The sequence below is a fragment of the Aethina tumida genome, chromosome 3, assembly GCF_024364675.1.
Source record: "Aethina tumida isolate Nest 87 chromosome 3, icAetTumi1.1, whole genome shotgun sequence".
Lineage (NCBI taxonomy): Eukaryota > Metazoa > Arthropoda > Insecta > Coleoptera > Nitidulidae > Aethina > Aethina tumida.
In genome coordinates this window covers 14,296,204-14,312,474 of record NC_065437.1, presented here as the reverse complement: position 1 = coordinate 14,312,474, position 16,271 = coordinate 14,296,204, and the positions used below count along the sequence as shown (strand labels likewise).

The window sequence follows — 16,271 nt, the reverse complement described above, 5'->3', positions numbered from 1 at the left end:
GATTATCCTCGAAGCTCGATGTATGGGTTCCCCATGTTCTCACAGAGAGAAATCTGTGTCGTCGCATTGATGTCTGCGATTCGCTTCTCAAACGTCACGAAAATGATCCGTTTTTGAAGCGCATCATCACTGGAGACGAAAAATGGGTTGTATACAACAACGTCAAACGCAAGAGGTCATGGAGCAAAAAAGGCCGGCTCAAACCATTTCCAAAGCCGATATTCACCAAAAAAAAGGTGATGCTGTCTGTTTGGTGGGATTTTAAAGGAATTGTTTTTTTTTGAGCTTTTACCGGATAACACAACGATTAATTCGGAAGTCTACTGGCATCAGCTGGACAATCTGAATGATGCACTTCAACAGAAAAGGCCAGAACTAATCAACAGAAAAGGTGTAGTGTTTCACCAAGACAACGCGAGACCTCACACAAGTTTGGCCACTCGCCAAAAGCTTTTACAGCTTGAATGGGATATAATGCCACACCCACCATATTCTCCAGAACTGGCACCATCGGATTATTATTTGTTCCGGTCACTCCAAAATTTTTTAGACGGCAAAACCTTCACCTGAAATGAGGAGGTCAAAAACCACCTCGATCAGTTTTTTGCCAGCAAAGACCAAAAATTTTATGAGCGTGGAATTATGCTACTACCAGAAAGATAGCAAAAGGTGTTGGACCAGAACGGCCAATATACAATATAATTTAATGAAGTATTTGTTTATTATACGAAAATTGTCTTTCATTTCCACAAAAAAAAAAACGAAATTACTTTCCGAACAACCCAATACATTTTGCCTGAACTCGTGCGATAGACGCGTTCGTGTATTTCAACGACCAAATGAAAGATAGTCTCAATGGAACTTCGTAAATACCACCTTATTTGGTGGGGGCTCAATTAATTTCTAACAATTATAAATAAAAATCGACTTTTAAATAAAGAGTGTACTATATGCGTTTATTTTTTCCGTTTAATGTAATAGTAATCCATTATTATTGGTGTGGCGTGTTGATTTCTTGGAACACTACATTAGGCGCAAAACCGCAAAATGCTAAAAGCATCGGGAATAAAATCCACTTCTCCGTCTGATGACAATTACTGTACAATCGGTCGGCAACGTGGTAAACCGCTTTTCCACCGACAAGGCAAAAATTTTGTCCCAAAACTCAGCAGCAGGCGGAAAATAATATATATATAGACATTGATATTAAAGTGCTGGCGGTTTTCAAGCCAGCCGCTATTTTTAGCAATTTTGTGGTTTTCCGCCCAATAGAAGCGCGGCAAAATTTCGACTGCGTCTAGTCGGTGAGGAAGCGGTTTACATTTTGCGGTTTGGGCAGGGAAAACAAAAATTTGGGACATTCTTTAGACAGGTTTTCACTTTCAGTAACACGCCCTTACTACAAATTAAACCACAAATTATGTAGTGACCAAGGTCCCATTATACAGCCGCAGTCGCAGGCCATATTGTCCAAATATTAATCATCGTTAACTTAAACAACTCTAAAAATCACCAATATTAAGTTTAAAATGAAAGGGTCTAGAACTAAATTAAAGTCGTAGAAATCTATTCTTCCTTTGGATCCATTCATTCACATACATGATTTGAAAGCCTAAAAAGTACTATTGGTGTTTTTGTGGAATTTGCAGAAGATCGTACTAGAACCGTGGGTTACGGTGGAGGAGACCTGCTTGGGCAGACACTGGGCGAGATCACCGAGTTTCACGCCACTAGACTATTTATTGGTGACTTAATATCCTGCACAAACAGGTATCTGTAGGGACCGGAATCACATTGTAGCATTCTACACATACATTCATAATGCTAACATGCATGATAAATACAGAAATCAAAGGTTAAATTGTATTTTATTTCAAGTAATTATAGTATTATTTGATTTATTAGAATTAAATAATATTAGTTTTTAACTGATTAATGTAATATGTTTAATTCATCAATTTAATCGAAGTATATGTTTTAAACCCTTATTTATTATTTCTTGCAACCATTTGAAATTGTTACATGAATTTTATTATTACAACTAATCTTAATTAAAAAGTTCATCAACCTTCAGCATATAACCGGCGTTTGCTTATTTCATCTCCAATATATATGTCGTAATTAAAAATTGAATTGACATTATTTTACTTCAGTAATCACTTGTATTATGGTTAGTGTTTTTTCTGATTAGTGTCTTTCTTATAGTCGGGTTGCCATATATGTTCAATGTACTCTTTTTTTGACATCACTTAACAAGATATATTTTTGCAATAAGCACTCCATTACTTTCTGACATATTTAAACCCTCTTTCAGTTAAAAAATCCGATTCGGTATGTCATATATCCAAAGATTCTGGAGTGAAAAAAAAAGGAATAAGTATTGATGGAAATTTATCTAAAAAGGTGCTAAGAGTTAGTATTTTTTAAGAACTAATTTATGGATAGACATTGTTAACTTGTTATATTTCACTTTTGGTACAGATTTCTGGAATGAAGTGTTAACTGATGTCGGGGATCGATTGACTTTTATATTAGTACTATTTTATTTATCGACATGGAAACACAATGCAGTCTATTTAAAGCACAATCTATAGTTTGTAATTATGTGAAAAATAAATTATTTTGCAACAAAAGCTATTTTTAATAAGGTTGTTTTGTAGAAAACTTTTAAAAGATGAATTAATTATAAATATTAAAAAACATAATGCTTCTTATTCCGTATACATAAATAATAAATAGATGAACATTGTAAATAAATTATTGTTTAGTTAAACCGATTATTTGGATATAATACTCAACAGTTATTTGTTAAGAAATTAAATATTTTAATATAGCAAATTATAACTAAGTACTCCATATATTATTAATTGTAACAACATTCAATAATCAAAAAATTATAAAAACTAAAACCATTAACTTATTTATTTATAAGTAACTTTATAATATATTCGTATGTGTATTTGTTTCTTTTTTAAACAATATAAATGTTTTATGAAGGCTGCAAAGATTAACATAATGCCTTCTCCATCGAAATAAAACATGAACAATTTACTGAATTTATGCAGATTTTTTAGAATTTTAGAATAATCTACTTGTAGGATGAGTTGCTTTTAATATATCTAATAACATTGATTTTCAAATACATATTTTAGTCAAAAACCATAAAGTAGTTTGTGTTTAGGAATAGATATTCCCAAAACAAAAGATAAACATTTCCTAGTCTTATGGGACTGACACTATAGACAGTTAAAGAACATGTTAATTTTCTATTTTGCCCTTATAAATTATTCTCATGATATAAGATACAGAATAAATATATATCTTAATATTATGCAAATTATATGAACGAGTCGATTTGTTTCTTTTATTCCAGTTGTCTGGGTGGTTTGTACCACAAACTGAATAGATTTAGATGTACTCTTAGATTACCGCCATTTTTTATTTATTTTAGTTTCTACAATATATAATTTCAGAACTTACCAGGATCAAAAGTAAAAAGATTGTATTCTAAAAACAATTTTTAAGTTACTTGTTCAATTAACTTCAGATAATGAAAAAACTTCCAAAATTAGATAAAAATAATTTTAGGTGTATTTATTTTTTCGATTTTAACGATCATTTTATACATTTTTTTGTAATTACAATATTTTGTCTTTTAGAAAAAAATTTTTCTTGAGACAAACAAACATCCGTTGAAGGGCATCACAATTATAAAACTGTTTATGATTTGATTTTTTATACGATCTTCAATTGAGCAGAATTAAAAACAAGGAATAAGTAATCAATAACAATTTTAGGTATTCCAATATACAGGATGTTTCATAACTTATCCGACATTTTTTAACTAGTTATGCACTTCTAAATAATAAGTCGATTACATAAAAAAACTAATATAAACTTTTTTATACAGTGTTTAGTGTTTACTTCTTAATATTTTCAATTATTGTAAACAATTTTTATCTGATTTTTTGTTGTTTCAACCGAAGTATACCGTACTGAAGTACAAAATATCGGTGATCATAACAGCTGTCTATAATCTGCGTCTCCAAGAACAGCAACAAGGAAGAACGTTAGAACTAGTGAAAAGTTTTTTTAGTGTACTGTTTGTTATTCGATTGTGTTATGAAACACCCTGTATATTGTTACGGAATTTAATTAAGTACGGTATAGAAATTTTCATTTACAACTTATTTACATCATTTTTAGTCTGTAATAAAAAAAATGACCTCCAAGAATCTTTGACATTGACCCTGGTGGTAGTCTTGAATAATTATTGTTTAATTGTTTGTCAAATTTTTGTTGTTTACTTCCGAACTGTTTTTCATAATAAATAATGTAACAAAGACTTGTGTAATGTATTTAATATAAACAGTGTACTTCAATACAAAAATAAAAATTACCATAAACAGTAAGTAGTGTATTAAATTTAAAAACTCAGTCTAAATGTTAGTGTATTCAATTAGATGGTGGTTGCCAACCTCCAAAAGCCTTCTCAATTTCTTCCGCAACAGCAAGGCTCAATCTATCACAGTTCGGTGCTGCAGCAACCTAAACAACAATTCGGTAATAAAAAATTACAACAATAAGTATTTAACAAACCTGTAATCCTACAGGTAAACCATCTTCGGTCCTGGAAACAGGACAATTAGTAACGGGAAACCCGAGTCCATTAAACGCTGCACAATAAGCAGGGTTGAACAATTTCCTGTATATGTTATTGTGATAATGCGCCTCCGCAGGAAAAGTGGGACATATTAAAACTCCATCGTCCTTAAGTAGATCCTGCAGTTCGTCCTTCAACTCCTCCAATTTCATGTTCACAACTTTGATGTTGTTGCGCAACAGAACGTCAGAGAACTTTCGCAGGATTCCATAGCAGATTGACGTGAACTGGCAATTCGAACGGAAAGTTAAGAATTTGAAGAGTTCGGAGAATGAACCTTCTCCTTTTCCTTCGAATAAATTATCCACGTCATCGATGTCTAATAGTTTCAAATAGGCTAATTCCCCGGCATAATCCATTAACGGAATATTGATCTGAAAGTACAAACACAAGTGTAAATTTTTTCAATATATAATGAGATATTTAAAGTCGTACTTTTGTGCAATTAATTTTTGATATTGTGTTGAAGTGGTCAATTACTCTAGTCATTGCTTTCTTAACATTGTTGTTGGGTTTGTCGATTACAGGACTGTCCATTTCTTCTATATAATAAATTTTTAATTTCGACAAATCCACCTAAAAATATTAATGTTAACTGTATTTTTTCTTGAATATTATAATTAATTATTTACTGGTTTAAATAAGTCAAGATTCTCTCTAACGTTAGGTTGAGAAATTAGGTGTAACAAAAGCCTTAAGTCGGTGGCGTAACGTGCTAAAGGACCAATGGTAAACGTCTCCTCCCATGCCCCTTCGTCTTTACAACTAGGATAATGTCCCCGGAAAGACACGACGCCGGGCGTCGGCTTGTGACCCCATGTTCCGCAAAAGTGAGCCGGCAACCTCAATGAACCTGCTATATCTGATCCTATTCCTATTAAGGAGGCTCCAGACGCCATCAAACTACACTAAAATAAAAAAAATCATAGATTTTTTGCGATGTTGTTAAGTGTTTTCTTTACTTCTCCTCCAGATGATCCGCCAACAGTTTTGGTGACATCGTAAGGATTCCTTGTGGTACCCCGCAGTTTATTTTTGCTCTCCCAATTCAGGCACAGCTCGGGAATGTTGCTGGTCAGAATAGGTATGGCGCCGGCCGTTCTGGCCAACGCCAAAGCATCTGCGTCTTTCTCAGCCGGAATTACGTCCTTTCGAACCAGCAATCCTGAGGTGTTACGCATTCCCGCCACATCTATGCTTCCTTTCACGGTTAAGGGTACGCCCAACAACGGGTACTTGTTACGCAGATCGGCAACAGTGTGTTTTTTCGTTTTGATTAAGTCGTCCACCGATTTTGCTTCCTCAATTGCAGCATCGAATCTGTCATCGATCACTGCGTTTATTAGTTTATTGACTTCTTTGACTCTTTCTACGTATGCTCGTACTGCCGTTTCACTAGTAATCTAAAAATAAACTATTTTTGAGTATCGGTACCAACATATTTGTAGATTTACTTCTTGGTTCCTGATGAATTCGGCAAGTTCCGTGGCTTTGTACATGAGGATTTTGTTGGTGATTGGTGGGCATATCCGTTTCTTTTTGAAGCTCTTAAAGATGTTCACTGGCAGGATAAATAAATCAGCCAGTCTCAGATACACCCACACGACTATCCTGCTCGCTCTGAATCGGGCGACCATTTTCTGAAAACAATTTGAATTTCAATTACAATTAACAAGAAGGTCTTCACATTTTGTTATATAAAAATATAATAATTGTTTTGATAATTTTTCGCAAAGTTAATTTTTGCTTAGTTCTTACCTTGAACGAATCACCTGAATGTTCATTAGGTTGTCTTGTTTGTGCATTATCAGAAGGTTCAACTACGACCGTCACAGACATAATACTAATTATTAAACGGCAGAGGTAGCTTATATTTACAGGTTGCTTACATCAAAATGATTACAAAGAATTCACAAAAAATATATAAAAATATTTTTATTACCAACACGCGACGATCAAATAAAAATTTCAACAGGTATAATAATGTAGATATGATGTTTTGACCAAGTAAATGTGACTGACAAACATTCATTAGAGGTAGGACATTGCCTTATCGGTAATTGGTAATTTGGTGTAATTACTGTTAAAAGTTATTGAAAACGCATTTGGGAAAATTAACTTTTACTTTATTCAGGGAAATGTTGGTTAATTAATTAATTAATTTCTGGTTAATATCTCATATAAATATACACCTTTAACAACTTTTCTAATTTTTTTTAGAAAATGAATTAGAAAATTGTTTAAAACTAATTAATTTTAGTACATTTATAGATAAAGTACAAACAATAAAAATAATAAACTAAAATTTGTTTACCTTTGTTGAGTTGTTCATGTTACAGTTGAAAAATCGTTCACAATTTTCTATATAACATAACAAACTTCACTTCATACAAACTTCAATTGATAATTTACTGATCAAACAATAATTGCACATTTTTTACATAATATACGTATGACCTGCGCTTTAACGTTCGAACAAAAATTACAGACATTAATACTGATAACCAACCATTTGTAAGTGTAAGATATAAAATCAATATTTTAAAACGGTTTGTACAATTAATTAATATGATTGTTTGTATAACAATTTAAACAAATACTGTACACGTAATTTAATTTAAATATTGAACTCTGTACTTCTTATCTAGTATTAACACACTATAAGCGGGTCGGGTAAAATTACCCGTCTCGAGAACTGTTGATTGTTAGCTGGTCGGTAATTTTTACCTTTTTGAATGTAGTTACTTTAAAAGAGGGGTGAGATAATTTTACTCTATTGGTTTACATACGGAACTGAAAGAATTATCTCTTATTTTTTGTTATAATTCAACAACTTAGTTTGGATCATTTTGCTACCCGCCTATAGTGTGTTAATTTTAATTCATATTTTGATAATTATTATTTTTTAATGTATCTACTAATGTAAATTGGTCATATAAAAAACACTTAGATCTAATCTAAATTTAAATTTGTGTATAAAGGAGCGGGAACATTTTTTGTTTACTAACAATTTACGTGGATAAACCTAGTCAGCAGTTTGTTTTAAAAATGAATAATTAAACATTTGTTAATGCGGGACTATACGAATCTTGTTTTAAATGTATAAATTTATTCATTTGAACTGGTTAAAATAGTTGCTGAATATGCAATTTTTAGTAGATTTTTTGTGGTTTTAAGGAAATTGAAACAAAACGACCTTCATCATAATAAAATGTATTAAAAAAAAGTTAAATTGTTTTTTCTGGGTGTCACGTGTAATGATCTGATAGATATACTTAACCTTGTGGCACATTAAGATGATGAATTATAACTAAAATATGTGGTAAAAATTTTATTGTCTATTAATTTTGTACGCATTTATGTAACAAGTACAATTTATTGTTTTTAAAATTCAAGTTTAATTTGTTGACATATAATTAAATAATTTTAATAAAAACTCATTTGTTAGGAAGTTATAAAATCTAAAATTAAATTATTGGTTAAGCACTAAATACATTTGTACTTACATTATTTATATATTTGTAGTGTATTTTTGCCTTGAAGAAACACACAAAACTGTTTCAGTCAAAAGACTGGATCGAATCCATTTTTATTCTCGTTTTTAAGTTGTTCAAGTTTGCCTTCAGGTATAAAATGGAAATTATTATACTTGTTTAAAATTGGGCTATAACTTTTTTCTTTCTTTCATTTGTAAGTAAGGTAACGTGAACTGACTGATGCAACAAATAAAAATACATTAATACCATTGTATACCTACGCGTGTGAAATTTTAATTCGTGTAAATGTAAGTTAAGCACTGGTAAATAGATGCTGGTTTTTAATATTTATTTATACTAAACAAAATTTAATGAAGTTTATTCCGCGAAATCTATTTATTTATTTTATATTGTTTTATATTATATTAAACATTTAATTTATATAGTATAAAAAGAATTTGATCCATCTGAATCCTGAAGGAGACATCATGGGCAATAGAGACAGTAAGTCTCTCACTATGGGACAGACTTCTACTGTCTCTGTCATGCATGATGCCTCTCTCTAAATTCAGACGGGTCAACCGCTTTTCCTACTGTATGTATATTGGATAGATTTGCGTTTCATATTCATCATTATATTGAAAGCGAGAAATAAGAATTGTATTTTATGTCCAATTTTAACAAACTTCTTTTTTAATGGTAAACCATGAAACTAAACTAAAATCTACAGAGTATTTTTTTGGCATAAAAATTGAAGAAATCATGCTAGCACATTTTTTATAGAAAATTTAACTACACCACTTGATTAAGCGCCCTCTGAAATGGGTAAATACCAATTTTCATAAAAAAGTATGGATATTCATAATTCGGAGAAAATATTATTATCAAGCAGTGTTTGAAATAAACTGGCAAAAAGAACAATAAATTGAAATAAAATTGGAATATAAATTTTATGAAATTTATTTATAATAAAAATATATATTTTAAGCATGTTATTCTGTTAAACATATAATAAATAATCAATCAAAATCTTCATAAATTATTTTAATGTATGTTATAATTCATTTTGATAGTTTGTGTATTAGAAACTGAATACAGACGGGATTAATACATTGTAACCAGGGTTGCATATAGTGGAAGTAGGTTACTAAAAAATAAACAAATTTTATATATTTAAAAAACTAATTTGAACAATGTTCACAAGTTTTTAATAACAACAATACTAAAAATTGCATTAAGTAAGAGTATAAAAATGATAAAAAATATATCACATTTAAGTAATATTAAACATTCATTAAGAAAACAAATAAACATAAACAAATCAATAAAAATATTTATCTATTTATGTAATTACGAAATTGATACATTTAATGAAAATAATAATAATAATAAACAAAGAACATACCATTTTTATAAAAGGCACAATTCTGAACAGAATATCATCTTAAAATGGAACCTGACTTTCTTCTCCGCACACATTTTTTACTTTCAGGTCAAAGAGAAATTCTGTACTAGTTATTGTCACGAACCAACAAATCGATGATCGGAAACCGTTAGTGCGGATAAAACTGTTATCTGGGTTGCCTAATAGTAGGTTCCATGAAATAAAGAAGAATATAAATTTAAATTATTTTGTTTTTTATTCAGATTTACTAATCTACTTCGATTAGAAATTAGAAGATTAATTAAAAGTAATATGTATTAAATGTTGCGGTGTTAAATTAAAATGTTTTTTTAAAGGAACAATGATAATAATGTTGTTAGTAAGTACTATGGTAATAATATATTTTTATTGTTAGTTGTACTAGTTATTTGTTAATAAATTATCCTTTAATAAATAAACCAATCAAACTTAATCTAAACCAAACAAAATTGATTATATACATGATTAAAGTCAGAATTATGGAAACATTCGACCGCGGGAGCGGTTTAACGCCGCCGTCGTTGTCGCCGCTCCCGCATCACGTGTCCGTAGCACTCCTGCAATCCTGATCAAGTCGACGCCTCCACAAGCTATTCCCACGGGAACGGCGGCGCCGTTACGTGAGATGGCAACGGGTTGTGCGGTGGTCACCGTCCGAATCTCGTCCCGCGGGAAACGAAACGAATCAATGTCTTGAAGGGAAAACTTTCCCACATTTCGGGGGATGTTTTATTCGGAAATGTCATTCCGTGATTCCCTAACATATCAAAAACTTCAACCAGTTTGAATCTAAAAAGTATACTGGTTTTTTATTGATTTCTGTGAATTCAAATCAATTATTTACTAGCGGTCTTTTGCTTATTATAATTATATATATTGGTCGTGAAAGTGAAACTGTAAGAAAAATTATAATTTAGCGTTACCAAGACCGAGAGAATCAAGGAGGGATGTCAAAGAGTTTACAGCTAAATAAGTCAATCGTTTTATTGAAAAATTTACAGACAATGTTTAAATGGTAACAAGAAAAAATATTACTAATGTCAAAAAACTTGAAAGAAAATCGATAACTGCTTAATTCGGATGCGTAAAATCAATCCAATATTATCGTCAACTGAAATTCTGGAGAAAATAGGATCTTCTGAAATTATTTCAAGGACTGTAAGAAGATGGTTAGTGGATGGAGGTTTGTTTGACCCCAGAACAACAAGGAAAACTATGATTTCTACTAAAAATGTGAAAGTCCAATTTTGACTTGCTTGAAATTCACTGGGCCACAGAATAGTTGGGTGTAGTTTTTAGTGACGAGTCTAAATTTAATTTATAAAAGTATGATGGTTCTGCTTATGTTAAATATCCTACAGGGAAAAAACTACACAAAAAATTTGATGAAACATGGCAGTTCAATTATATTATGGGGATGCTTCAATTCTTCTGGCGAAGATACCCTTAGATTAATTTATGTATAGGGATATATTAAACAGCAATTTGCTTCCATACATTGAAGAATGGATACTCTTAATAAATGTTCCAACATGAAAACCATCTCAAACACAAATCCAAACTTGTGATGGATTGGTTAAATAATATGTTAAATTAAATAACACAGATTTAGTCATTAAAATCACTTTCAAAATTAATATTGCCTTATTTATGTACAGTCCAATTCAGAAATATATATATATATATATATATATATATATATATATATATATATATATATATATTTCTGAATTGGATCCAATATATATAACATTTTATTGGATAAGAATATATTAGTAGTATAGTAATTATTTTAACAGTTTACATTAAATAAAAGTGTTGTGTCTAAAATATTTAATATGTATTTTTTTAGTTACCACACACTGCTTTCATGTGTTCTAGACTTGTTTCTTTTATATTACTTTGAACAAGCAATTGTGTAAATTAAATAATTTAAACTGTCGCTTATGCCATGCATCGGTAATAAGCAAATAATGAGCATAAAATCGCTTCGAACCATTGTCTATATGGAAAATCGATGTCGTAGCCGTTCGTATAATGGTACAGCCATTGTTTAATGTTCGAGACGTGATCCGGGGGGAGTTCTGTGACACAGTATTGAATCCAGGAGTGAATTAGTCTGGAGTGAGGCTGTGTGGGCGCACTTTTATTGAATATACACCGGAGCCGCAGAAGAAAAACGAATTAAACACTGCGACGCGTGGATTAATTGACGACGACTGTTCACTTATTGACTGTTCAGTTGGGTTAAATGAAAACGATGTTTTCGTAACGTGTTCGTCGAAACAAATGAAATTTTTTGCTCGCGTTAACTTCGAACTGAATATCTGCAAGTTTTGCAATTAAATGGTAATGGTGTTCGTCTACAAACTACGGCACAACAAGAACATTTGATGAAGCCATTCGAAAAAATTTGGAACACTTTAATTCTGGTTTTGGCCTCGTAACTCTCAAGTATGTTGTTTGTGGTAGATAAAAATTTATCGTGTTATTTCGTTGTTGTGCTTATCACAAAAATATTGATAACGAAAAGTGTCGCCTGATTAGAAAATCATATGTCAGGATGGCCGAGCGGTCTAAGGCGCTGCGTTCAGGTCGCAGTCTACTCTGTAGGCGTGGGTTCGAATCCCACTTCTGACACAATCTCTTTTTGAACTGTCAATATTTTCTAATGTCAAGTTAGAGATAAAAATTTCAAAAAGTTAACATGATCAAACTGGAAGTTTTTGAAGGACATGCTTCTTTGGACTACGTACTGATGAAGATTCGCAAACTTTTTAGAGGAAAAAATTGTCTCATCAGAAAAGGATATATCCTATAATAATTAAAATAGAAAATAATAAATTAGATGAGAAAATGCAAATATAAAAAACAATTCCAATAATAAATATAGGCTAAGTTTCAACGAGGATAATCCAGTTTGGCGCGACCGCGGAAACATTGGCGAGCCCTCAACTTTCCGAATCAAAGTTTTCTAATTCAATGAAAGGAAGAAGCGTGGAGTTTCGTTACCGTCTCCCCCGTAATCTGCGGCTCGTCCCCAGGGGAGAACGTGGAGGCGGCGCTAACGATACCAGGATAACAGCAGTGTGTGCAAATAGGACACCGTTCCATGGAAATTGTTCAATCCGTCCTTCCTTCGTCCTCGCGCACATCCGCTTTATAACCTACATATTGAATTCACCCCCGGACCAAATTAGTTGGAGTCAGGGAACAGCGGCGCGACCCTAGTTTTATTTTATAAAATATCCAGTGCTATAGATGCTTGATTTTATTAATTAACCCAGTGGAAGATCAGAAATTGAATTAGAGTTAAATATATACTATTTAAATATATACAGTACAAAAAGAGTTTGATCTATCTAAATCCTGAAAGAGATATCATGTGCAATAGAGACAGTAAGTCCCCCACTATATTTACCATAACCACAGACATGATTATATGTGTTACAATTTGAGGGTAGAACAAGTGTCGAAAAGATGAAAAGAGCAAAGTGGTTGGTCGTATTGATTCCACTGTGCGTTGAAGGCGCCTGTTAGTTGACCGCCCATAGCGTCGCGGCGCCGCGACTTGTTGGATTCCGACACACTTCTCATGTCGTACCGTATTATTACTGTTTGCCGATGCCCCCTCCGCCGCCGCCGTCCCCGCCTGCATTTATATAGCCGCAACTTGCCGATGTCTTTTTGCGCGGCGTCGATACACCGACGACGTCGACGTCTTTCTTTCTCCGCTTCTCTCGGATTTAATTTTCCTTTCGAGGGAGGAAAAATTAAATCTTGTTTTGTTGTTTTAAGACCGGCTGACCTATATTTTAGTTGAGGGACAAAGAACGACGGAGTAATTAGATGGGGATAATGAGGTGGAATCGAGTTTTGTTTAACTCCTTGGGGACGGCTTAATTTATATGACCCTTTCATGGAAAATTGTTTATTAAATCAAACCGCTTAATCAAATTTTACATTTATGTAAATGCCAGCCTTATTTAACATTTAAATATTCATATTTGATTAACTTTGTCTTTTTAGGTAATTTAAAAACCACCAAGGAACCAACCATCAATAGCTGAAACTGGAAAGCTACAAGAGAATACGAGGATCTTCGTGCCTTATATATTCTTAAACAAAGATAATCCACTTTTGTCATTGGCACGTTCATAATTGGAACACCAGGTGTTCTCACCCGTTCCGTAATGACGGTTATGACGACGCGTTGAAGGCAAATCTGGAGAATGGAATAATTATTATTGTCTTGACGCTTACATATCTTTCTTATCTGGCGTACGGCATTGAAAAGAAAAGAAACGCGACATTATAAGCAACAAAGGCGAGCAAAGTAAGGACATATCGACCGAGTTCGTCGTGAACTGAAGACCAACCCCCGCAACTCGCCAAGAAAACCCATAGACATGTTCCAAGATCCGAGACGTACAATAGTTGCGGCGAATATTTAATCCCACCTCAAAACATCCCTGTGTCAGGTAGCCGAGTCTCGAGCACAAACGAATATAATTAAGGGAGGCCCGTCCCTGTTTATTATCATCCACTCGGCTGCTTTTCGCAACTCTATTCAGATTTGGAAGGCTGCCGTTCTGCGAAAGTGGTTTCGGGCAACGCCAGATGGTGTACAAAGCCGGGACTCAAGTCCCGGATTTCCATCCGACACCGTTTCGCAGCGTGAGGGAGACGGGAACGTCGAGCGGCCGCCCCCGGAGTCATCCGAACAGTCGGCACTCTCGAAAAATTGAGTTCGTCGTATTTATTACCGCTGATATCCATTTTGTGTTACGGCGCGATGCGGAGTTTCGCAAAGTGCTTATTTCGGTTTATAAATTGTAGATGTTGCGCTCAAGACCGCCTTTTGTATTTGGTTACAAGTGGGTTTATTATTAATTATATATTACTGTTATATAATATTAGTATTAGTATAATGAATAGAAATATAATATATATTAACAAATCAATTTATTGTATATTGTTTAGGATTAACAAATATTTCTTGTTATCTAGCCAATTTTGATAAGCATGATCCATCCCAGCCTTGATGTTCTCTGTTTCAATAATAGCCTAGACATTTTTAAAGATCTTCTGATCATAATCAACATTGGCTGACAATAACTCCTAAGGCTGTTAAGACTTCCACCTATTTCGAGATATCAATATGCTATATGACAAACCTTTAAAAAAAGTAAATTCATCATCTACTGGTTGCAAGACATTTGAAATTTTATGTAGGAAAAGGTAATGTACGTTTCAAAGTTTATTCAACAAAATAATTGCCATTCTATTTGTTTTTCTTGAGAAGGTTCTAGAAGCAAATTGTCAGAAAAAAATTCTGGCTTCTTCGAACTAAAGGAAGAAGAAAAGATCAACCTCAGTGTTAACCGCCTCTTCAGAATTAAACCATTTATTACACAAAAATAGGACAATGATAATCATGTGGGAGATGAGATAAATATTATTTTGAAGCTTCTTTTGTCTACAATGTGACAAGTAGTCTTGCATTGCAATTAGGAAGTCGAAAAAATTTTCTATTGACTAAAGAAGTTCGCCTTTAAGGAACTTATCCAAACACTTAGTCTATTTGTGTGAAGTAGACAGTTGTACTGATCTTTTGACTTCTTGGTAGATACCTAGTCATATTTTACAAGCTTCAATTGAACCAGCGAGAATTTTTGTAATCAACACATTATTCATGCAATATAAAGTTCATTTGCATTATGTGTAGGGAGAAAATTGGAAATGGAAAATACCTAATTTTATTATCCTCACATAATTTATATGGGATCCATTTGTCCAACTTTTTGATGAAATTTATTGCATGAAGGCTCTTTCTAACGATTGATTAATTATAGTTTAATCATTGGCCTATTTCCCAATTTGTTACACGAGGATTTTCTATGATATATTGTATTGTAGTTCTTCATTGGTGCTGGTTTTCAGCTGACTTTGACTTTGTCTATCTTCTATGTATTCAATTGGACATTTAAAATGACGAAGAATTTATTGGTTTTAGATTTCTTCCTCACAAGAACTTCTTTATTATTTAACTTTTAAGCAAATACGGCTTTCTATATTATTATGATAGACAAAGATGTTTATTATTTCCTCTATCTTTATCCACCAACTTCATAAAAACAACCTAAAAAACTATAATGTGTCCTCCTCCATGCTTCTCAAGAGATTATGTTGTCAAGTAGTATGCTTACATTAAACCTTTCATTAATTGGACTTAGGTTAATCAATTGTAAATAATTTTGTTCCATAAATTTGGTTATTATTGACGTCCTTCCGGTGTGTCATGGCTTCCACATTAAAATTTGTTTGGAAATTAAAATCTTCTGGTACTGGTGGATTAAAGTTAATGCACAATATTAATTATTGATATATTGCAGTGTGTGTTCCATTAGAGCAGTGTCCGATAGTCCGCGCAATTAGTCAATAATTTAATGCTGTTTAATTAATTACGCAGTATCTTTAGCCGAAATTCGCCACCGAATTTCAGTTGGATGGGCTCGTTACAGCATACCGCATTTATCAATCTGTCTTCGGGGCAACAGAATTACAAAACTACACACTGTCACCATTATTTACGCCGTTACGGATTTATTGGGTGTTCATGGAACGGGCGGTTCGGTAATTTTGAAACTGATGTTATGCGTCAAACTGAAGAATCTTAACGTTGGGGTAAGTTGGAGGGAAAAATAGG

The 16,271-nt window shown here is 32.7% G+C and overlaps 1 protein-coding gene and 1 non-coding gene across 5 annotated transcripts; one reads left to right on the top strand and one right to left on the bottom strand.

The window, feature by feature from the left end:
* Window positions 1–4,345: 4,345 nt before the first annotated feature.
* LOC109603916 (fatty-acid amide hydrolase 2-A) lies at window positions 4,346–9,675 on the bottom strand. 4 transcript variants are annotated; one of them, XM_049964688.1, is made up of 7 exons: window positions 9,545–9,675; window positions 6,118–6,303; window positions 5,626–6,066; window positions 5,296–5,571; window positions 5,099–5,239; window positions 4,600–5,037; window positions 4,346–4,548 (listed from the first exon to the last, which is right to left on the bottom strand). In XM_049964688.1, exons 1-7 carry the CDS (start codon window positions 9,545–9,547, stop codon window positions 4,456–4,458), a joined length of 1,578 nt encoding a protein of 525 aa, XP_049820645.1. In that variant the 5' UTR covers window positions 9,548–9,675; the 3' UTR covers window positions 4,346–4,455. The 4 variants fall into 4 exon arrangements, with proteins under 4 accessions (XP_049820645.1, XP_049820646.1, XP_049820644.1 ...); XM_049964689.1 differs by lacking the exon at window positions 9,545–9,675 and adding an exon at window positions 8,170–8,223; XM_049964687.1 differs by lacking the exon at window positions 9,545–9,675 and adding an exon at window positions 6,978–7,074.
* Window positions 9,676–12,119: 2,444 nt separating this feature from the next.
* Window positions 12,120–12,202, top strand: Trnal-cag (transfer RNA leucine (anticodon CAG)). Its single transcript has one exon. It is a non-coding gene; the product is annotated as a tRNA-Leu (tRNA).
* The last annotated feature ends 4,069 nt before the right edge of the window (window positions 12,203–16,271 follow it).